The sequence below is a fragment of the Cherax quadricarinatus genome, chromosome 6 (genome assembly GCF_038502225.1).
Source record: "Cherax quadricarinatus isolate ZL_2023a chromosome 6, ASM3850222v1, whole genome shotgun sequence".
Taxonomy (NCBI): domain Eukaryota; kingdom Metazoa; phylum Arthropoda; class Malacostraca; order Decapoda; family Parastacidae; genus Cherax; species Cherax quadricarinatus.
In genome coordinates, this window is record NC_091297.1 from 69,890,767 (window position 1) to 69,915,363 (window position 24,597).

General features: G+C 42.6%; 2 protein-coding genes across 8 annotated transcripts in view; one reads left to right on the forward strand and one right to left on the reverse strand.

Moving 5' to 3' along the window:
• Positions 1-4,910, reverse strand: part of LOC128693861 (uncharacterized) — a 383,960-nt gene extending 379,050 nt beyond the window's left edge. The window contains exon 1 of the mRNA XM_070081980.1: positions 4,670-4,910. The gene's annotated coding sequence lies outside the window, so the exon portion shown is untranslated. The remainder of the gene's footprint in view (positions 1-4,669) is intronic.
• LOC128693120 (ankyrin-3) overlaps positions 1-24,597 on the forward strand; it is a 358,860-nt gene that overhangs the window by 161,850 nt on the left and 172,413 nt on the right. For all 7 annotated transcript variants that reach the window (XM_070081932.1, XM_070081926.1, XM_070081969.1 and 4 more), the window contains one exon: positions 22,309-22,621. In XM_070081932.1, the coding sequence (XP_069938033.1) occupies positions 22,309-22,621 (313 nt within the window). The remainder of the gene's footprint in view (positions 1-22,308; positions 22,622-24,597) is intronic.

Sequence of the window (24,597 nt, forward strand, 5' to 3'; positions counted from 1 at the left end):
GAAAATTGACGAAATTATGCTCTTGCGAATTTTGATGTGTCAGCGATATTTACGAATCAGCGATTTTGCCGACTTTGACTTCCATTTTAGGCCAATTACATCATTCCAGTCGACCAAATTCTTAGCTATTTTACTAGTGTTACTTCTATTCTATCGATTGAGCACAAGAAATTGCCAAGTCAACTGTTTCAACTACTAAATAAAGCAATCAGAAATTGGTAATTTGGCCAATTTAACACAAAGTTCAAAATATTCCAATTTCAAAATAGCATCCAGAATAAACAATGTAGGCATTCCTGGCACTAAACTAACATTTCCTCCGTTCATTAGTTATGTTTTGAGGCTTTAGAAATAAATCCCATTTTTATTTTTTATTTACATAATGAATTTTTATTCACACCAAACAATAGAAGATTTACTGTTATGCAATATTGTAATAATTGTATAAATATCATCACCACATTTGTGAATGTGTATTAGATCCACCAGCTGGCGTGTATTAGACGTGTGAGGTCGTTTGTTTACTCTTGAACATCGACAAAAATTTAACATTTCCGCTACTTTGAGCTCAGTTTCAAGCCATTTCCGGTGCTAAAACCAATCAAAATCATCTCTATTTCTGTAATATGTCTTCCATTCTATCAAATGAGACCAAGAAATTGCAAATACAACTATAAAAAACATACGAAAAAACACTGCAAAGTTGCTGTTTTAATCGAAAATGTTGGTTTCAGTTTTTTTTCTCTCATTATACACAGTGTGCTGCAGGATTTGTTTTATGTGGTGCACACATACCACATAGATGTATTCTCTCATATCTAGGCCCAAGTGTACCACTCACAGTTTATCAGAGTGAGCTGAGCTCATGACGTAGATCTACGGTTTGGACACTGAACGCAAAGCCGTAGATCTACGGGACGGACCCTGAAAGGGTTAAACCTACCCCATACCTCTTCGACCCCATTGCCTATGCTCTCATTAGCCCATCTATCCTCCAATCGCTGTTTATATCTTACCCTAACTGCCTCCTCTTTTAGTTTATAAACCTTCACCTCTCTCTTCCCTGGTGCTTCTATTCTCCTTGTATCCCATCTACCTTTTACTCTCAGTGTAGCTACAACTAGAAAGTGATCTGACATATCTGTGGCCCCTCTATAAACATGTACATCCTGAAGTCTACTCAACAGTCTTTTATCTACCAATACATAATCCAACAAACTACTGTCATTTTGCCCTACATCATATCTTGTATGCTTATTTATCCTCTTTTTCTTAAAATATGTATTACCTGTAACTAAACCCCTTTCTATACAAAGTTCAATCAAAGGGCTCCCATTATCATTTACACCTGGCACCCCAAACTTACCTACCACACCCTCTCTAAAAGTTTCTCCTACTTTAGCATTCAGGTCCCCTGTTACGTTGGTTTGTCCCTTATTACTTTGATAGTAAGGTTCTCACTACATGTTCTAGTGTGGGGTAGCTTTTTACTTAATGGCCTTATCTGTCTAGGGGTAATACTTACGTCATGGCTGATCATCCTGAGTGTCTGATATCCTCTCACCAGCCCTCTTCACAGGTTATGTAAACTACTACTATAAAAATATAACTGTATTCTCAATAGATATGTACAGAATATACAATTACAGCCTCACATTTTCAAAACAAATATCTACACACTCCATAGCTGTTCTCCACATGGTGTTTTCTGACAACTTTTGTCCTTCTCTCTTCTTGACATAACCCTGGGCTAACCAGTGTTTTGACACACTTTAAGTCACCCTGGGTATGGTGGCCACAACTTAAATTATAAAAACTCACCCCTGGAGCACACATAATGCCCCAAAAGATAGAAGAAGGACCCAGAGATCCTGCCAGGTTGAAGGTCAGCCACAGAGAGAGAGCCTCAGTGAGAGGGAGAGAGAGAAAGACTAGCTAAGCTCCTCCCACCAAAACAAAAGACTGTTGCCAAGCACATTTCTCCAGTTACCACAATTCTACCACCTTAATTTTACTTTTACAAAAAGAAATACAACTTTATAAACTACTTATTTAAATTGTGTGTGTGTGTCTGTAGGATAACCTATTATATTGAGAAAAAGGCTTGACCCAGCTGCCTCTCAGTCATAAGGTTGATCAGCCCTTATGACATTTAGAACTGAGTCCCCATCAATTCAATATAATTAGGTATTCCAGAGTAACTGTTACTTATAAATACATGTTGGGTCCTATAGCCCCATAACATCCCCTACTACAATTACTCTCTCACTTGGTTCAAAGGCTCCTATACATTCACTTAGCATCTCCCAAAATCTCTCTCTCTCCTCTGCATTCCTCTCTTCTCCAGGTGCATACACACTTATTATGACAAGTAATGGTAATTAAATGATGTCAAAAATGTTAAAAGTAAATTGTACTGATAGTAAAAATGGTAATTAATTAATTTTAGTAAGTAATGTGGAAAATTTTTTGATTTTCCGAAGCTATAGCGCCTAATAGGTGTTTAATGTGTCGATATGAAGCAAAAATGTATTTGACAATAGGATAGAACCAAGAGTTCCCTTTGCGCATGCGCGGATGTGCGGGGGTATAGGTCGAGCTGGGGCACAGGGAGGGGCAGTGGTTTTTGAATGTAGTGAGGAGGCTGGGAAAGCATGGAACAGGGAAATTGGCATTCACGGCGGCCTAAGGATTAATATGGGCCTCACTTCATAATAGGAAGTGTCGTAACTGTTCCTGGTGAAGAGTGAGGGAACGTGATTTACGGGACCACCGTAATAAGGTGGTAAAATTAGTGAATAATGGTTCGACCGGGTGTGACTGGTGCGCAGCCATTGTGTGTCCAGGGGAAATACCCGTGAGTTAATCCTCACTCATCGGCCTCAGATCTTAATGGAGTGACCTCTAATGTGTATAATAATTATGAGATGTTAAATCGTCTTGTGAATGGTAATGTAATCGGTGATAATAACATTAAGTTAAGAGAATGCGGAATGTGAAATAGATCGCCCTGCTCCGAGTGAACGCGTGATTCTCATACCAAGGATAGTGAAGCTTTATGGAATCACGACTTCTAAATCGGGACAAACCGACGGATACCTCGTCCTGCTGGAATAAGAACCGTGTCGGTGTAGCAGGACATCGAAATGAGATGGTGAATGGAGGGAATAAGGAGTATCAATCACCCACAGTTAAGTAACCCTTCTAGTTATAGCAGACTGATACTGGCCAGTTAGGTATGTTGTAATTGGATAGGTTATGAGTGATCCAGCTACATCAAGTGACCACCAGAGAATATCTGGTAAGTGGTGAGATTATGTACAAGTGTTTTCCTTGATGGATATATCCATGTGTAACCTACCCCACCCCCCTTCATTCAGTTAAACTAATATAATCTATACAGTCCACAATTAATTAGTACCACTGTACTTGTGGGTGCTATCCAATCCATACTGGTCTCGGATAGATATGGATAAGATTGTGAGGTCGAAGGAACCACTTGCCGTGACCAGGGGTGGTTAAGTTTTCTCACATGTCTACACGGGGTGACTACGGTAAACAATATGGTTGTCTCCCAATGAGATTACTTGTATGTATATAATGTTGAGGTACATACAGGTAACCACCCTAGAAAATTTTCCATAAGTAATATCAATTAATAGTATTTAAAAAAAATATGAGGTAGTAATATGGACAGAGAAAGTATCAATTCAGCTAATATTTAAGCAAACAATAGTAAATAAGAAAATTACGTAAGGTGACTTATGCTTACTAGTAAAGTCACAAAATGAGGTAGTTGATTATTTAATTACTAAGAGATTGTATTATGAAAGTTGAACAATAATGGAGCAAAACATTCACTACACTACGTAGGCTTTTAGGTTGGACATTGTTTAGTTATTCTCTGTAAGATTAGTATCCCTGAGAAATTGTGATAGATCATTCTCGTTTGTGATTGTGTACAGTTGACCTACATTCGTTTTCCTAACTAGAATTTTCCCATCCCGTGTGAAGCATTGGTGTATTGTGTCATTATTCTCCCGCTTAAGTTTTCTGACTCTATACAGGAGGTTCTGATGTTGTTTGGTAAGACACTCATTTATGTATACCTCTTTCTTTACTTTAATAGATGCAATTATTAAGTCTTTTTTCCTGTCATGTGAGTGGAATCTAAGCATAACACTTTTTCTACCATGGGATCCTAGTAACCTGGCTTCCTTTATTTCTGACTCTGGTACTATAACTTTTGTTTGGTCCTTTATGATCTGGAGAGTAATTTCTTTACTGTTTCTTTGGTTCATATCACTGGGAAAAAGTGGACTGTTAACTATTACTGCGTCCGATAGTTTATCTTGTTCAGTTTTATCTTCTTGGAGAGCAAAGTAGTCACTGAACTGGTTATCTAAGTTGTTCTTCCATTCTTTTACTGCTTCTTCAACCTTTGTATTAAGAGATATTATTTGTTGGGTATGGCTATCTATGACTGTTTGGATGGTCTTGTCACAGTTAGTCATTCCTGGTGTTGATAACTTTTGTTCAAGACTGAGGATTTTGTTCTCGAGTTGTGTCATCCTGGTGTCTTGTTTTGTTAGCGTCTCTCGAAGATTCATATTTTCAATAACTAAGGTGGAGATGCATGATTTTATAGTATCTGGATCGTTGGTCATACCTGAGAGACTACTTGGTAGGTTGAATCCGGGGAAGAGAGGGGTGGATGGGGTGGGGGCAGCCATGTTTGTTGTTATTGTTGTGGTGTCGCCTTGAGTGGTGGTGAGAGGGGTGGTAGCTGGGCCGGCGTCCTCCTGGCTACGCTTGTTGAATAGTTGATTTTTCGGTGTTTTCTTGCTGGCCTTGGTGCTGTTTCCTCTGAGATTGCGCCTCATAATACTACAGGAATTGTTGTAGTTAAGAAGAAGTTGTAGTTATACAAAGCTTAGGGTTATGTTGTTCGGCTGGCAGCGGGGTGTTGCTTTGGGTTTGAGGGCAGTCTTCCTTTGATCTCTATTATTTTCGATTTGTAGGTTTCACTGTTGGTAATCTTTGGTCATTCTGGGTGCTACGTTGGGTAGTGCAGTTTTGCTCGTAACTAGGTCATCATAGGAGCATTGGTGGCTCTGATAGTTGGAGAAAAGTACGGAGCTTGGAGGTCGCTGCTGTTGCTGCCGCTGCTCTGGACACTAATAACTAATAACTGTACTTATGTGTACATGTGAGATAGAGATATAGATAGACAGAGATATAGATAGACAGATATATAGATAGAGATATAGATAAGCAGAGATATAGATAGACAGAGATATAGACAGAGAAACAGCCAGAGACAACCAAAGCAAGCCAGCCAGCCAGCCTGCCGAATACATAAGAACATAAGAAAGAAGGAACACTGCAGCAGGCCTACTGGCCCATGCAAGGCAGGTACATGTCACCCCCCTGGCTTAGACCAATGACCCACCTAGTCAGGTCACATCCATTGAAAGGAGGAGCATGACATCAGACCTAGTAGCACAAGATAGTCAGGTCCAACTCACACCCATCCACACTCACTCGTGTATTTATCTAACCTGTTTTTACTTTAATGTGACATGGCATCAGTGAATCCCTGGTGTTTTCCATGCTATTTGCTCTAGCTGGTGCTCAGTTGAACTGGTGCTCCGACAAGGTACTAAGTGCTTCCAGATTTTTTTAATAGTGCGCACAGTGAGTGCACAGACCCATTCGCTCATGTCTAGGCGACTCAAGCCTATTGTGCCAAATTTGAAGGAATGAAAAATAAAACGATCTATGTTTGGAGCGCTCCGCATGCAAATGTAGATCTACGTTGGACAGTTTAAGGGTTAATCCTATACTGACTGAGATCAGATTTTCTAATTGTGTAATCTTAGTCTGTAAAGACTGAACTGAGTTTTCAAACAAGCCATTTTAATGGGATACTGAAAATTCTAGCACCACACTTAGAGTGTTTAAAAACACTGTACTGCTATAAACAGCTGAGTTTTTGTTATGCTCAAGTCAGCAATAATCGAGTCAGACACTACTGACCTACTAAGCTTAGCCTCAGGGTCAATGACCATGAAGGGTACAGGGTACATATGGCTGGACGATGCCTCTGTTGTTTATGTCTTGAGTTTGCAGTGTCAGCTTGACACTGCTGAGTCACAGTAATTAATGACTTTATACACTTCATTCACCAGACACTATAAATGTCACATGTATATTTCTTACACATATGTAAATGTCACTGTTAATATATATATATATATATATATATATATATATATATATATATATATATATATATATATATATATATATATATATATATATATATATATATATATATATATATATATGAAAGCTTACATTTTATATATAGTTAATATAACAGTTAAATCTATAAGAGACAAACATAAACATAATCTTGTCTCTTAATTTCTGCCTATAAACATTATAAACACTATTTGTATATACACTCAGATAAACTGAACATCAGTTGGGTTGCTGCTGTCGTCAGCGTTTCTTGAGCTTGAGAGCAGTGGATGACGGGTGCCATCCCCCATTTTCTTTTGGGTGAGTCACTCTGCTCCCGTTTGGTGAAAACTGGATGAGCACCTCCTGTTTTCTATTGGCTGTCCATTCTCTGTGATTGAACTTGGAGGGATTCATTTATACTGATTTATATTGTAAAACACTAGTTTTACAGCTTTTTTCGAAGGACTTTGGCTCGTAAGTTATTTGTACACTGTAGTACAACATATTTGGACCACAGTGTGGCCTTTATCTGGTTGGAGCATGACCAAATTGTTGAGAATTGTGTCATAAGCTAAATTAACAATTAAATAGGGGGGAACTTAGCTTGATAGACAGCTTTTGCCTACACAGCTGTCCCTGCAGGCGAGGTCTGGAGAAGCTGTCATATCCACATCTCAATGGGCTGTAAAGGAAATATTTTATGGAAATAAATTACCCCTAGGGGGTATTATGTCAGCATATATCAATGACTGATTGCTGATTGGAAAACTTACTTTTGTAGGCTTGATGGCCTGAAATTTACTGGGTATTGGTAGTCTAATAAACATAATATGATATCCGCTGTGCAGCTGACCTATCAATGTTGCGATCATTAAACATTCCTGGGTATTTGTAGCTGACCAGTAGTTGCACCCGGATATCCGTTGACTTGATTGAAGAATAGTGTTCTTTGAAGAATGTCGCACTACACTCTGTTGGATTGCAACACTCGTTGTCACACTGTTCATCAAGATTTGTTCATTTATTCACAATCTTATTACTAAAGAAACTGATCACACTTCTCTGTAAGTGTTTATTGTGTTTTGTGAGACTTTGTACACACTAACACGTGGAGCAGTGTTCTTTGTTGGTTATCCTGGCGTCAGTGTGAGTCCCAGCAGGGCTAAAAGTAATCTGACCTCACAGCCTCTTATGCCACTGCAATCCCCCTAGCACATAAAGGAAAAGCTGATCTAGTACATTTATTTTGCTTCCTTGCCAAACTTCCACTATGAAGCAAAGCAGAATGCTTGATTCTTGCTGTCTTAAGTATAGACTACAATGTAAACTATCTTTACCATGGTAATAAAATGGGAGCAGGATTTTCCTTTTTTGTCCTGCTAAGGTAAGAGATGGACTGTCTCTTATTAACCCTTTCAGGGTCTCCAGGCCCTCTCCGAGACTTGTTCTCAGGGTCGCCCAAATTTCAAAAAAAAAAATTATTTTTTCCTACGAAAAGATAGAGAATCTTTTCCCGATCATAATGACACCAAAAGTATTAAATTTGACAGAAAACTTACGGAATTATGCTCTTGCGAAGTTAGCGGTCTTGACGATGTTTACGCATCGGCGATTTTGCCAATTCCAGTATACTAATCGACAAAAATCATAACTATTTTGCTAGAACTCCATTTTTTCTATAGAATGAGTACAAGAAACCACCCATTTACCGATTTCAACTATTCATTAAAGTGGTCAGAATTTAGCAATTTTGCCAATTTCACACAAACTTCCATAGATGCCAATTTCTGAATAGGGTCCAGAATAAACAAGAAAGACATTTCTGGCACTAAAATAACAAGTTCTCTGTTTGTTAGTCACATCCCCAGTCCCCTCTTATATTTCTTTGGCTTTCCACTTTGAATTTTTATTCTCACAAAAAATAGAAGATTTACTGTTATGCAGACTACTGCATTAGTGTAGAAATGGTATAAATAATATCAGCGCACTTGTGAAAGAATATTAGACTCACCAGTTGACGTGTATTGGACACTTGGCATGATTTGTTTACTTTTGAACTTGGGTAAAAATCGAGCATATCTGCTAATTTGAGCTCAATTTCAAGGTACTTTTCATTGTAAACCCAGTCAAAATCATCTCAATTTCTGTAATATGTCTTCCATTATATAAAATGAGACCAGTTCAATGTAGATAAATGCAAGGTTCTGAAGCTTGGGAGTGCCCATAACCCTAGTACTTATAAGTTAAATGATGTAGAACTTAGCCATACAGATTGCGAAAAGGACTTGGGGGTTATGGTGAGCAGCAACCTTAAACCAAGACAGCAGTGCCTAAGCGTACGTAATAAGGCAAATAGATTACTGGGATTTATATCAAGAAGTGTAAGCAACAGAAGTCCAGAGGTCATCATTAGTACATCATTAGTAAGGCCTCACCTAGATTATGCAGCTCAGTTCTGGTCTCCATATTACAGAACGGACATAAATTCATTAGAAAACATTCAGCGTAGGATGACTAAATTAATACATAGCATTAGAAATCTTCCTTATGAAGAAAGATTGAAGACTCTTAAGTTACATTCACTTGTTAGACGAAGAATGAGGGGAGACCTGATCAAAGTGTATAAGTGGAAGATAGGTATTAATAAAGGGGATATTAATAAGGTCTTGAGGATGTCTCTCCAAGAGAGAACCCGCAGTAATGGATTTAAATTGGATAAGTTTAGATTTAGAAAGGACATAGGAAAGTATTGGTTTGGAAATAGGGTGGTGGATGAGTGGAACAGTCTACCTAGTTGGGTTATTGAGGCTGGGACTTTGGGTAGTTTCAAATTTAGGTTGGATAAGTACATGAGTGGGAGGGGTTGGATTTGAGTGGGACTTTCACATCAGAGCTTATTTCTTGGGTGGCATTGAAAATTGGGTTGGGCAAATGTTTTGTTAGTGGGATGAATTGTAAAGGACCTGCCTAGTATGGGCTAACAGGTCTCCTGCAGTGTTCCTCCTTTCTTATGTTCTTATGTAAAACTAGAATACAACCTTAAATACCATACGAAAATGCAGTGAAAAGTCGCTGTTTTAATCCAAAAACACTGTCAAAGTTTTTTTTTTCTCATTATGCACTGTGTGCTGCAAGATTTTTTTTTATACTGTGCACACTGACCATATAGACCCATTCTTTCATATGTAGGCCTACCAGCTTTCTCTCACTAGATTTGAGGGCGCTATAATTTAGGTGTACTAGTACGTCAAAAACCCTGGGGCGTAAGCCATGCTAGTACAGCCGAAACCCTGAAAGGGTTAACCCTTTGAGGGTCGACAGGCCCTCTCAGAAACTCGTTCTCAGGGTCGGCCAAATTTAAAAAAAAAAATAATAATTTTTTCTTATGAAAAGATAGAGAATCTTTTCCCGATCATAATGACACCAAAATTATGAGATTTGATGGAAAACTTACGGAATTATGCTCTCGCGAAGTTACCGGTCTCAGCGATGTTTACGCATTGGCGATTTTGCCCAATTTGAGCCCCATTTTCGGCCAATTCCTCTGTACTAGTCAACAAAAAACATGAATATTTCGCTAGAACTACATTTTTTCTATTGAATGAGTGCAAGAAACCACCCATTTACCATTTTCAACTATCCAGTACAGTGGTCAGAATTTAGCAATTTTGCGAATTTCACACAAATTTCAAAAAATGCCAATTTCCGAATAGGGTCCAGAACAAACAAGAAATACATTCCTGGCACTAAAATGACATTTCTTCTGTTCATTAGTCACGTCTCAAGGCCCCTCTTACATTCTTTTGCTTTCCACTTTGAATTTTTATTCTCACGAAAAATAGAAGATTTACTGTTATGCAGACTACTGCATTAGTGTAAAAAATGGTATAAATCATATTGGCGCACTTGCAAAAGAATGTTAGACTCACCAGTTGACGTGTATTGGACGCTTGGCATGATTTGTTTACTTTTGAACTTTGGTAAAAATCGAATTTTTCTGCTACTTTGAGCTCAATTTCAAGGTACTTTTCATTGTAAAACCAGTGAAAATCATCTCAATTTCTGTGATATGCATTCAATTCTATAAAATGAGACCAAGAAAACTAGAATACAACAATAAATACCATACGAAAATACAGTGCAAAGTCGCTGTTTTATGCCAAAAAAACGGTGAAAGTTTTTTTTCTCATTATGCACTGTGTGCTGCAGGACTTTTTTTATACTGTGCACACTGACCACATAGACCCATTCTTTCATATGGAGGCCTACCAGCCTTTTCCCGCGAGATTTGACGGCGCTAGAATTTATGCGTACTAGTACGTCAAAAACCCCTGCGCGTAAGACGTACTAGTACGTCCGAAACCCTCAAAGGGTTAAACTAAACTACTTGCAACATTGGTTTGTTGCAAGGAGCTGCGGCCATGTCACATGCTCGTACTGCATCTGGGATAAATTACTTGGTATAGCAGTAAACAAGATGCTTGCCCCTTCAGAGTGGGCTGGGCCCCTCACAGCTGAAAGGGGCTTAATGGGGCTGATACCTCCCTCTTGGAGAAAATTTCTCCACTCTGCCCGCCCAGGCAATGAGGTCAGGTTGGCTCTGTCACCGCTTGAGTGAGCATTCATCTGTAACATTTTGCAATTTTTGTGCTTGTTTATTGATTGTGATTACAAAATAAACCACCATGGGCCCACAGAAAGTTCCTAGTGCCAGCACTTTGGTAAAGAAATTGAGAAACACAATAGAATTAAAGAAAGAGATTGTAGAAAAATACGAAAGTGGTGTACATTTAGCCGAGCTTCCAAGGATGTATGGGAAGTCGAAATCAACAATCTTTTCCATCTTGGCAAAGAAAGTAGAAATCAAGGAGGCTAAAGTTGTGAAAGGAGTAAATATGCTAACAAAACAGAGATCACAAGCAGTCGAAGACGTGGAGAAGTTGTTGTTGGTGTGGATCAGTGAAAAACAGTTAGTGAGAGATAGTGTTGTGGAGTCGATCATTTGCGAAAAGGCAAAGCAGTTACATGTGGATCTCATAAAGAAAATGCCTGGAATGAGTTTAAGGCCGGCAGAGGCTGGTTCGACAGATTCAAGAAGCGCAGTGGCACACACAGTGTTGTAAGGCATGGTGAGGCTGCAAGTTCAGACAAACATGCGGCTGAAGAATTCGTGCATGAATTCAAGGATTACATAGAGGCCGAAGGATTCATTCGCCAACAAGTGTTCAATTGTGATGAAACAGGCCTCTTTTGGAAGAAAATGCCAAAGAGGACCTACATCATGAAGGAGGAAAAGGCACTGCCAAGACTTAAGCCTGTGAAGGATAGGCTAACTCTTTTGTTCTGCGGTAATGCTAGTTGGGATTTCAAAGTGAAGCCTTTACTGGTGTATAACTCTGAAAATCCCAGAGTGTTCAAGAAAAACAATGTTGTCACGAGTAAATTGTGTGTGATGCAGAAAGTCAAGAATAAGGCATGGGTCACGAGGCAAATATTCACTGACTGGTTCTATGAAGTGTTTGGCCCAAGTGTGAAAAAGTGCCTCTTGGAAAATAAATTGCCACTCAAGTGCCTCCTGGTACTGGACAATGTTCCTGCTCATCCTCCAGACTTGGAAGACCAATTGTTTAGGGACTTCAGTGTTATAACAGTGAAGGTCTTGCCTCCTAACACCACTCCTCTCATCCAGCCCATGAACTAGCAAGTCATTTCTAACTTCAAAAAACTCTATACCAAAGCAATGTTTCAAAGGTGCTTTAAAGTGACCTCAGACACCGAATTGACCCTAAGAGAGTTCTGGTGGGATCACTTCAATATTGTCCATTACATAAGCCTTATAGGTAAGGCTTGGCAGGAAGTGACTTCCAAGACTTTCAACTCTGCTTGGAGAATATTGTGGCCAGAATGTGTCCAAGAGAAGGATTTTGAAGGGTTTGAGGCTGACCCTGTTGACCCTATGCCTGTTGTGGAATGTATTGTGTCTTTGGGGAAATCCATGGCGTTGGAGGTGAGTGGCCAGGATGTGGAAGAGTTGGTGGAGAACCACCACTGAAGATCTGCAAGACCTTCAACTGGAACATCAACAGGCTGCAGCTGAGGAAATTGCTTCAGAGGAGGAGGAAGAGAGAGGGGAGAAGGTGCCTTCTTCAGTGGTTAAGGACATATGTGCAAAGTGGAATGAGTTGCAAACTTTTGTTGAAAAATATCACCCTGACCAAGCTGAAACAAGACATATCTGCAGCATGTTCAGTGACAAAACCTTGTCCCACTTCAGACAAATTTTAAAGAGACACTGGTCAAAGAGACATTCCGGTGCGTGTTGGTAATCCTTTATTCAGGTACAACATAATGAATGCTCCTAGCTGCAAAGAGACAAGACACACAAATTAGGATGCACAACCTGACGTTGTGAGTACACGTTGTGCCTCCTAGCCCTGATATATCATTGACTGGCACACTATGGACAGCTGAATATGTGACTATTAACTTACGTATTAGGGAGGTAATATGTGTTCCGTTGGCCTCACGCTCTCTTTGTTTACACTCATGTTTCTTCGCCTCACCTAGAAGCGGCACACCAGCGCCGCCACCCGCCGAATTTGACTCTGTGTCACTCCATCTCCATCCCACATCCCCCCAGTTTCTGGCAGGAAACTCATCACTCCGTGACATAATCCCGGAGGTACGCTGGCTGACGTCTGTCTCTACATGGTCTTGGAGGTTGCAATGTGGGAGTGTGTTGTGCGACGGTCTGGCAGGGTGCTGGCTCTTGTGCCTGTGGGAGTGCCTGGTCTGCATGCTCCATGGGTGGTTCTGGGGTTGTCTCTGTGTTGTGCAACTGTGGGGGTGTGGTTGCTATGTTGCCACTGGGTGCCTGAGACCACCCACTGCTCTGTGCTGCACTACATGCTGGCGTGGGTGGGGTGTCGGGAGGCGGGGACTAGGGTGTGGTGGTGGCAAGGGCTGGCTGGCGTTGGCCAGCCCCTGAATGTGGCACAGGAACCTCCAATTGCGCAAAGTAATCCATCCCGAGCCATCTACTTTGACCAAGTACTGGTCGTACAGCTTCGACTCCACCACCACACCGGTCCTGTCCCATCTTGTGCTGTGATTCCCAGTTTGGTTTTGCAGAAGCACTCGACTGCCAAGCACTAAGGGGGGAAGCTGCCGGATGTGGTGCTGTAGATCGTCGACTTGTTTGGCAAATCTTAGCCGGAGGGCCTCTTCTTGCATATCCCATGTTTGATGTCACACAGGGTGAATTGATGGGTTGGTGAATACCTGCATACCTGAAGCAATGGGTAGCAGATCCCGAAGATTCTTGCCGAAGATGATTTGTGCTGGTGACATATTGGTCTGATGGTCTGGCGTGTTTCGATACTGAGGGCAAGCTGGCGATCACCGCCTCAGTATTGAGACTCCTGTTTGCATCCATGTGTGAGGTCAGTAAGCGCCTCATCGATTTGACGGCTACCTCCGCCTGCCCGTTGGATTGCGGGTGGTGTGCCGATGAAAGGTGATGGCTCACTCCCCATCGTCACAGAAGTGACTCAGTTTCTTTTGTGGTGAACTCCGGGCCTCCGTCTGTGCTCAGTTCTTCGGGAACACCAAATGTTGCAAAGTAATTAAGAAGGGCCGTGATGAAGACCTTTGCACCCGATTTGGACGTGACAATGTGCGACCAACCACTGAACCTGTCCACGATGACTAGGTACCCAGTGCTGCGCACTGGGCAATGGCATGGAAGGGGTTGCTTGGTACAAATGGTTGTACAGGTGGCATACGAGGCTGGGAGGGTGACATTCCCCAGCAGGTATGGCATCTGGACCGTGTACTCTCGATGTCTGGTGATGCTTGGCCAAAAGACGGCACCAACTGCCCTACTGTGCATGCGACTGCTGCCTTGGTGAGCTGCGTGAAGCGTCCGTAGGACCTCATTCCGAAGTCCCTTTGGTATCATGATCCTGTGGTCCATCATGACGACTTCATCTGTGAGAGATAACCTGTCACGATACTGCTAGTATGGTAGCAGCTCCTCCGGCAAGGCATCCCAGGATGGTGGGAACCCGAACTCAGCTAGTGGTGTGAGCAGCTGGAGGTCGTGGTCTGCGTAGGTGCACTCCTTGACTCTCTCCCATGTGACCGCACTGAGATAGTCCGCTGATTATCTTGCTGCCACCACGAGGAGTGGCTCCAGGTCGTCGTGGGTGCCTGCCGGAACCTGGATAGGTGACAGAGCACACATTTCACTGGCTGTGTCCTTTGGGTCTATGGCTGATGGGTACCGCGATATCGCATCTGCCGCTGGGATGGTCTTGCCGGGGATGTGCACAATCCGGTACTGCCACATTAGGGTGCACTGTTTCAGTCGGAAGAGTCTCGGATTGGTGATGTCATCTAGTGCCTGATCCCCAAGTGGCTTGTGGTCGGCCGTTATGATGAGATCCCGGCACTCCATGGTGAAGAAGCGGCTATCTTCCAGTGCCCATGCGACAGCCAAGGCCTCCCCATCAATTGGAGCGTACTGCTTCTCAGCATCCCTTAAGAAGCGAGACCCCACTAGTGTTACCCTCCACCCATCTGCACAACACCCAGGAATAGTGTGATCACAGCTGCAATGTTTCTGGCAGAGCCAGTAACCCACCCCCATTCTAGATCAGTCAGGGTTGAGGCAAGTCAGTTTGCTGGGATCAAATATCTCGACCCCTGCTTTAATTGCGTTGATGATTGCCTCTTTCGAGAGATGGAACGCCTCTTCCAGGGCTGAATCCCATCTGAAGCTGACCTTGGGGCTGAGGAGCAGCTTGGATGGTGCCATCATGTCCGTGGTCCTGCCATAGTGTGACACCTGGTTAACGAGGCCGAACCAAGCCCGTACATCCGTGATATTAGCTGGTCTTGGGAACATCGCAATGGCATTCAGGTACTTAGGTAGGGGTCTCACTTCAGACCTGGTTATCTGAAACCCTGCAAATTCCACTTCTGTCATGGCAAACTGAAACTTAGCTGGATTGAGGACCACACCATTGTGGCCTATGACTTCCAGATAGCCGATCACTTGCCACCAATGTTCCTTCAAGTCCGTGTCCCATATGATGGTGTTGTCGACGCACTTGGTTTTTCTAGGTACATCAGCTATGATGGCATCATACCGTTGCGTGTAGACATCCTGCGATGCGAGGAAGCCCATCGGCACACGACAGTAGCAGAACCTGCCTTGCTCTGTTAGGAATCTTGACTTGTGACGATCCTCAGGCCGAATCTCAATGGAGTGAAAGCCGTTCCATGCATCTGTGACGGTCTTGAACATATTAAGTGGGACGGCCTTTGCCTGTTTAATGGGTGGTATGGTGTGATGGGTCTCCCGCACACTGTGGCAGTTTAGCGGTTGCAGATCCACCGTACGGTGGGGTGTGCCATCCGACTTGGGTGTCAGGACCATACTGTGGAGCCAAGTCACAGGTGTGTTTGGAGGCACTCGCTCTATGATGCCCAGCGCCACGTCCCTATCCAGTTGGTCTGACACTTCCTGTTGCTAGTGAACTAGGACGTTTGGGGGTTGTCTGGTCACCACTGGTTGCACCCCTGAGTCAACCCGAATCTCCATTGGGGGGCCCGTCATTGCAGGGAGCGGCTGGTGTGGGCATATGTTGAAGGTCAATGAAGCATACCTCTCCAAGAACCAGGTCTTCATCTCAGCCTTGGACTCAAGTGATGGTGCTATGGGCAGACTGGAGGGACATGGAGGTGGTGCTGTGCGCTGTGGGCACCCATATTTTGCCATGGTGGGGCTGGTATATGTACTCGTCACATTCCCACACACATCAGTTTCTGTCGTGCCAGTTTTTGGGAAGTCAGGTCCGATAACCTTCAGCTGTTCCAACGCAACTCGGCTCAGGTAAAACCAACTGGTGGAGTCCATAACATAGACCACCGCAGATGTCTTGAGTTGCTCCCCTTGTTTGCTGCGACTGGACAGCGCGAGGAACATGGCGCCCAGCACATTTATCTCCGCATTATTTGCAGCCAAAATGCATGTTGAGACATGGGTGAGGTGCCATTGACTTAAGCCCAGCTTCTTGAGGGCCTGCAGCCCCATCAGGCAGGTCTGTGCACTGGAGTTGGCGATGGCCAAGATACGGGCTGACCGCCATCGTGGACACGGTGTCTTCACCTTGTCATAGGCCTTGCCATCCACCGCTACTGTTAAAGATAGCGTCGGATGAGGCAGAGCCTCACCCACACAGGAGCCTATCTCGGCGGTAGCCACATAGTGAAACAGTGCCTCCACCGACCCACTGGAAGATGGTGGAGACGACATATGGGGACGTGGGTTGTTCTTTTTCCAGCATCTGAGACACAACGTGAATTCCTTGAGTTTGCTTCTCACCATACCAAACTGGGGGGTGAGAGATCCACACTGGCAGCATATCTTGCGTCTCATCTGGGTGCTCACCATGATCCTGTGTGGGCGCTGGTGATGCCTGGCTACAGGTCCCGCGGACCATCATTTTGTAGCCGCTGGCCACCACCCATAGGTTCTCAGTCGTCATGGCATGGGCGGCGGTATCTTTGCTATCTACAAGACTGAAAGTTTCATTCAGTGTCCATGTGTCAATGTCTGTTGTCCCAAGGACCACCTCCTTGATGTCGTCATCTGCCAGACCAGTTAATAGAACCAGTTTGACAATATCTTCAGTGTAGTCTGTGGCGATGGTGCCAGAGCAGGTGGCCACCCTACAGGTCCCAGTTTTGTTCCACTGACAGACATTGGCCAACTCGCGCAGTCTCTCCACATACTACCTGACGTGCTCCCCTGGTTCTTGCTTCGTCTGAAGCAGTGCTGAACATCACATGCTTAGTGCCACACTCACCACTGTGAGATGTTTCATGGCATTTAAGACTGCTGCCTCAGGGCTGCTGGCTATTGTTGGTGTTTCCCAGAACAATGCAGCTTCTAAATCAGGCTTGCAGCAGGCCAGGAGCTGAGCGGTGATTTGATTGGGTGTTAGGTCGGTCCCATTCTGAAACATCTCCCACTGGTGGATAAATGCAGCCCAATCATCTTCACCAATGCCTTGCTGTAGTGTTGGGTGGTTGATTTTGGGCGGCTTCTGTCATGTGTCCCTGGTGTCATGCACATTCTTCTGATGTAGCTGCATCAGTGCAATGCATGTCGGCATGTCCTCTGCTGTCTTCACCACTGTACATCCTGCCGCCTCACAGCTCAATGAGACTGCCATCACCACCAGGTATGCCTGGACAGGCTACCACACCAGCTCCATAACCCATGTAGTATGTAAGTTAATGCCTAGGAGCATGGTCAAAGAGACATTCAGGTGCGTGTTGGTAATCCGTTATTCAGGTACATCATAATGAATGCTCCTAGCTACAAAGAGACAAGACACACAAATTAGAATGCACAACCTGACGTTGTGAGTACACGTTGTACCTCCTAGCCCTGATATATCATTGACTGGCACAGTATGGACAGCCAAATACGTAACTATTAACTTATGTATTAGGGAGGTAATATGTGTTCCGTCGGCCTCACGCTCTCTTTGTTTACACTCACGTTTCTCTGCCTCACCTACAGGCGGTGCACCGACACCGCCACCTGCCGAATTTGACTCTGTGTCACCCCATCTCCATCCCACAGACACCAGAAACAGAGCTCTCTGGACAGGTTTTTTGGATGACAGGGTTCAAGTGCCAGTTAAAGACAAAGAAGGGAAGTAACCCCAGAGAGGGACTTGATAACTGAGGTCCTTATTGAGGGGGATTCCCCTTCCAAACAATAACCCCCAACTCCCTCTCCCCCCTTGCCTTCTTCCATATGCCAACAAGAGTCTTCAATAAAAATATGTAATGTTTATATTTATTTAGCATTGTTTCCTGTATAAAAAACTATAGTTATTCTTTAAAAAATGAAATTTTTGTGAATATTTTTGGGTGTCTGGAACGGATTAATTGTATTTACATTATTTCTTATGGGAAATATTGCTTCAGCTTTTGCACTTTTTGGACTTAGAACGACCTTCTGGAATGGTCTAACCCCTTAACTGTCCAAATGTAGATCTACATTCTTACCGCTAGTGCTTCAAATGTAGATCTATGTTTTATATTTTCTGCCTCCGAACTTGGCACAATTGGCCTAAGATGCCTGGTCAGCATAGAATGGGTCTTAACCCTCGGTGTGCACTATATTAAAAAAATCTGGGAACATTTAGTACCATGTGGGAGCACCAGTTCAATTGAGAGCCAGCTAGAGCAAACAGCATGGTAAACACCAAGGATGCACTGATGTCATGTCGTATCAACACAACCCTTTTAAGAGGAAAGTGTCATCTTGCCAGAAAGTCCTATAACCTATGTGTGGGGGATTCATAAGGCTACCTGTATGAACCTAGTCATCGCATTCATACAGATAATCTCATTGGGAGGCGATAGCCATATATTGTTTACAGTAGTTACCTCATGTAGATGTGTGAGAAAACTTAAGCCACTCCTGGTTGCACCAAGCGACTCCTTCGACCTCACACACCCTAGGCACATCTATATTAGGCCAGTATTATAGATTAAAGTTGGATAGCACCAATAAGTACAGTGCTACCATTAGTTGTGGACTGTATGGATAAATTGGACTGATTAAAAGAGGGGGGGGAAGGGGTTACATGTTAACATAATGAGACCACCACTTACCAGATTTCATTGGTGGTCACTGGAGATCTTTGTAGCACCCACAATACCTGTCCTATGATAACGTACCTAACTAGCCAGTTATTAGTCTGATATAACAAGAAGGTTTACTTAACTGTGGGTGAGGAGGCAGCATTTCTTGTCTTTCCTTATTTCTTTTTCTGATCCAGATGTCTTGCCAAATTGATGTAGTTTTTCTTCCAGCAGGACTATGATACCACTTGGGTTGTCCCGATTTAGGAGACGAGACTCCGTAAAAACTCCGTGGTCCTTGGAATGAGGACACGAGATTTAACATGTGGTCATTCTGGGAATGGTGATTAATATCACTTCACACATTCCCTTAACCCTTTGGGGGTTTTGGCCGTACTAGTATGGCTTATGCCCCAGGGTTTTTGGCGTACTAGTATGCCTAAATTCTAGCACCCTCAAATCTAGTGAGAAAAAGCTGGTAGGCCTACATATGAAAGAATGGGTCTATGTGGTCAGTGTGCGCAGTATAAAAAAAATCCTGCAGCACACAGGGTCATCATCACTTTCATCTTAAAAGGTAAGTGTTACTATGACATGGCATCAATGAATCTCTGGTGTTTGCCACGCTTTTTGCTCTAGCTGGCGCTCAGTTGAACTGGTGCTCTCACAAGGTAGTAAGTGGTTCCAGTTTTTTTTAATACTGCGCACACCAAGTGTTAAGACCCATTCTATGCTGACCAGGCATCTGAGGCCAATCATGCCAGATTTGTAAAGGCAGGAAAAATAAAATATTGATCTACATTTGGAGTGCTAGCGGTTAGAACGTAGATCTACATTTGGAGTGCTAGCGGTTAGAACGTAGATCTACATTTCGACAGTTAAGGGGTTAAATGGAGGGTTTATTTACATGTTTCTGCTTCTATGTTTTTCACTGTCATTCTGCACATGACAGTACAGACGTTTAGTTAAGAGGTACTTTTAAGTGGTTGCCTCAATTTCTAAGTCAAAAGTTTTCTTTTATAACTTGATAATGCTGAAAATTTGACAGTACTGAAAATTTGAGACCAATCAAATAAAATATTGTGAAGATATCTTACAGTCCATAAAAAATTTGAGTTGTAGCTCAGCATCATTAAGAAGTTTAGGGGCTGGAACTTAACCATGTCATTTACCACTACAATTTAAAATCAGTGCTATTAAGCATTGTGGAGGTATGTCCCTAAGAGGCACAGAAGTTGAAATCAACATTGTCAGTCACAGTTAAAATTGAAAAGAATGAGACGAGCCATAGCAAAAATATTTAGTACAGTGCTACATCAACAACAGCAGTAAATAAATGAATTTAACTGGACTTCACTGAGGAGTGCTGATGGCCTGAGAGGAAGGTGGAGAGATGTTATTCTCTGGAAAGTGTGCCACCTTCCATAAAAACATCAGGTAACTGCCCATCTGGTGTTTTTTCTTTTTTCTGTCTCTGTGCAGTAGCACTTGAAGATGATGGGGGATTCACCAGCATTTAATTTTTTTCTTTGCTAAAGAAGCTCTTCAATGTTGTCTGCTCTTAAAGACTTTTCAAAATTTTTCTAAAGTGGTCAACATCATTGTCACTGAACAGGTTGATGCTCTTATTCACAACATTAATATTAGGATGCCAGTTTTTCACCAGGCTCTTTGTTGGAGCTCAGTGGAAACAGTTCCTTAATTTCTGCAGTGGAAATGCTGCTCTTACTCCTCCCCTCCTCTAAAGAAGAAATTTCCTCAACCACTTCTCCTTGCTGCTCCTTGTGCAGGTTTTGATGTTCTTCTGTGGTGAGCTCATTCTTGTGATCCTCCACCAACTCTGTACATCCTCATCATCTGTTTTGAAACCCATGGGCTAGCCCAGAGAAACAGTATCCTTCACTAGAGGCTCTACCTCAAAGCCTTCAAAATCTCTGACTGATACATCATCTGGCCACAATTTCTTCCAGGCAGAGTTCATTGTCCTACCTGGAGAGGGTTTTGGGGGTCAGCACCCCTGTGGCTCAGTCTGAAATCAGGCCTCATGGTGGATCAGAGTCTGATCAACCAGGCTGTTGCTGCTGGCCACACAAAAACTGACATACGAACCACAGCCCGGCTGGTCAGGTACTGACTTTAGGTTCCTGTCCAGTGCCTTCTTGAAAACACCCAGGGGTCTATTGGTAATCCCCATAATGTATGCTGAGTGTCAGGGGAATGCCTTCCGCCTGATCAGAAATAATGGAAAAATAAATAGTAAACAAATAAACGACTTGAGGAGTAATAAGAAATAACGTTTTTCAAGGGTTTTAATTAAAAATTAAATAAAAAATAAAAATTGGACATTGTTGGTTATGGTACGGTGTTTGGGCAGGAGTGTGTAAGGCCCAGGATGGTTCTCTGATGTTGAAGAAATGGTGTAGGTTATCCTGGGCGGTGGTATCAATCCGATGTTCTGGAATCTCCTGTTGCTACTTAGTTGAAGCACTACAAGTAGGATGTAAAAGGCGAGTAGTTTTAATATCGTACTAGGTCTACTAGACAAGTATCTTGCTCCCTTATCTGGGCATCTACCCTGGATGACCAGGCCAGCAGCAGAGCTGATAAAGAAAATAAACTGATTACTGAAATTTATGTAAGTACAACATTTAAGAAGGAAAGGGTGGTATGCAATCTAAAAAGTCATTATTGGTAACCATTAATTTGTTGTGGGGTGTAAGATAACAGTAGAATAAATATTTGCAATACTGTGCATAGTACAGGTTGGCCATCACTAATCCGACAATCAGTTATCTGGTTTCATCAGTAATCCGGCACTAATTTTGGATAGCTTAATTTCAGATTTCATCATTATACTGACTCAGAAATTGTGCAGATGGTTGTAAATCTACAGCAGCAAGTCAGTGTAGGAGAAAGCAGTTTCATGAGTAAGATGTAGCAGATAGTCTCTATTAATAGGTTACTTAAGTGTATTCTAACCTAACCACTCTGTAATTCGGCAAGCTCACTAATTTGGCACACTACAAGTCCCGGATTAGTGACGGCCAACCTGTGTTGCCTTAAGGTAGTCGTGTATAACACACTCCATTCAAATTTTCAGCATTTTTTTGTTATTATATAAAATAAGAATATTAGTTATTAATTCACCAAAATACCGCACTTAGGAGAGGAACTATAGGATGATGTTTCAATCCATCCTGGGCATTGTCAAATGACAGCTGAATGAGAATAAGGTAGAAAAGGCCTGAAGACAGACCAGGGAAGGGAGTAGTACTACTACTACTACTACTACTTTACTACTACTACTACTTCTTTTGAGAAATGGGTATTACCTATTTTAAAGTTGTTGGTGAATGAGCAGTGTGTAATGAAGCTTTGAATTGACAGGAATTGGTAACAGCGGTGCTGAGAGGTCAACTAGAGGATGTCAAGAAGGCTGTCAGGGCTGGTGGTGACCCATGTGTTGTAGTGCCAGATGATGTCACTGGCTGTGAAGGTGGCACCCTGGTGGGAATGGCTGTGGCTAGAGGGCATGCCCACCTAATACCCTTTCTGGTGGAGAGTGGGGCATCTGTGAATGGGGGAGGGTGGAAAGAAGGAACACCCCTGCACCTGGCAGCTGAGTTGGACCAAGAGGAAGCACTGAGAATGCTGCTGCTTCATGGTGCAGACACAGAGGTCACCACCACTGATGAGTTCAGTGAGTGCCACAGTCTTATTTATCTGATTTTAATTTTTTAACACTGACCATCTCTCATCAAGGTAGTGTGGCCCAACAAAGATGAAGACACTTTCAGTGTTACTGATTTAATCACTGTCTTGCAAGAAGGGCACCAACATCATACTTCAGATGACCCTCCAAACCATAACATCCCCCACCCCCCTTCATAGTGCAGGCACTGTACTTCCCACTTCCAGGCTTCATGCTCACACTCCAACAGCACATAAAATCATAAAAACCACTTGCTTCTACTCCTATCTTAACATGCTCACACATGCTCCTAGGATGACCTTTACCCTTATATGTTTTTGGAGTCACCCTATTTTTCTCCACCTCAACAACCCCTCCTTAGCTCTCTTAATAATACTTCTGGTAACTCCACACCTTCTAATCTCCAAACTCTGAATTCTCTGCATAATATTTCACACCACAGATTGCCCATAAGCATTACATCACTGTCTCCAGCCTCCTCACTGCAGCATTCAAAACCCATGCTTCACACCCATACAACAGTGTTGGTACCAATTTACATTACTGAGTTGTCTCCACAGATGCCTCAATGCACCACCTAACTTTTATCTTTCTCCCTCTCTCTTCACATGTCCTCTTCCCAAGGTTTATAAACACCTACTATTGCCAACTTCTCACATACCGTCTTTATTTTAATCCACATAATGCTTAAATTTGTATGCTTATATTCCCCCATTTTCTTACCATAATTTATAACTTCCTATTACTGCTACTCCTTCCTTAGCTCTGATTCTCTCAGATATACCTAACCTAATCCCATTTACACCTCCCCACTGAAATTCTTCTCTCCCCTTTAGCTTTGTTTTGCTTTGAGCTAGGACATCCAGCTTATTTTCATTCAAAACAGTGACAGTAAGAAGATAGGTAATGAACATATGGTACAATTTTAAAAGTATGACTTATTATTATGAATTGATTCAATGATTTTTAGTTTTGTGGAGTGATTAGTTAGATATGGTTCAGATACAGGAAGTTATTTAGTTAAAATAGAAATATAATGGGATAAAGGTGTGTAATCAGTTTTCTATGGAATTTGAAATTAAGACACATGCGCAACATCTGGGTATCTTTATTGTAGACATTTTGCATCCAGTGGCTTTATCAATACAAATTCCAGGACATAACTTGAAGACAGTAGAACTATATACAGAAGACAAGGTAATCAGTCCCTCAACCTTGAAGTTGGCACGAAGAGCACCATAGTCGTGGAGATTCTGAAACAGAGGCAAGGAGCCTGGCACTTATATACTAACATCAGGTGGAAAGGGGACGTGTAGCAGACGAGGGCATAGTCACTGGTAAGCGGGATTCCCCAGTAGAGGTAGATCCTACCCAAAGAGATGGGTTAGTAGTAGTTGTCGTAGTCATGAAGGTTGTGTGCATGTCCTCAGAATCAAGATTCCATAATGTTGCAGTGTCTGACAAGTTGTACAAGAATGGTATGCAATATTGACAAGATGAAATTAAGACACATGTGTCTTAATTTCATCTTGTCGGTATTGTATACCATTCTTGTACGACTTGTCAGACATTGCAACATCATGGAATCTTGATTCTGAGGACATGCACATAACCTTCACGACTACAACAACTGCTATTACTACTACTAACCCATCTTTTTGGGTAGGATTTACTTCCACTGGGGAATCCCACAGAGAAGTGTCCTTGGACCCCTGTTCTTCCTCATTTACATCAGTGATCTTCCAAACATATCCCAACACCTGAAACCCATTCTCTTTGCTGACGACACAACTTATGTCATCTCCCACCCTAATCTTGCCACCCTCAACACCATTGTTAACGAGGAGCTGCTCAAAATATCGACTTGGATGACAGCCAATAAACTTATGCTTAACACTGACAAAACCTACTACAGTGGACCCCAGGTTAACGATATTTTTTCACTCCAGAAGTATGTTCAGGTG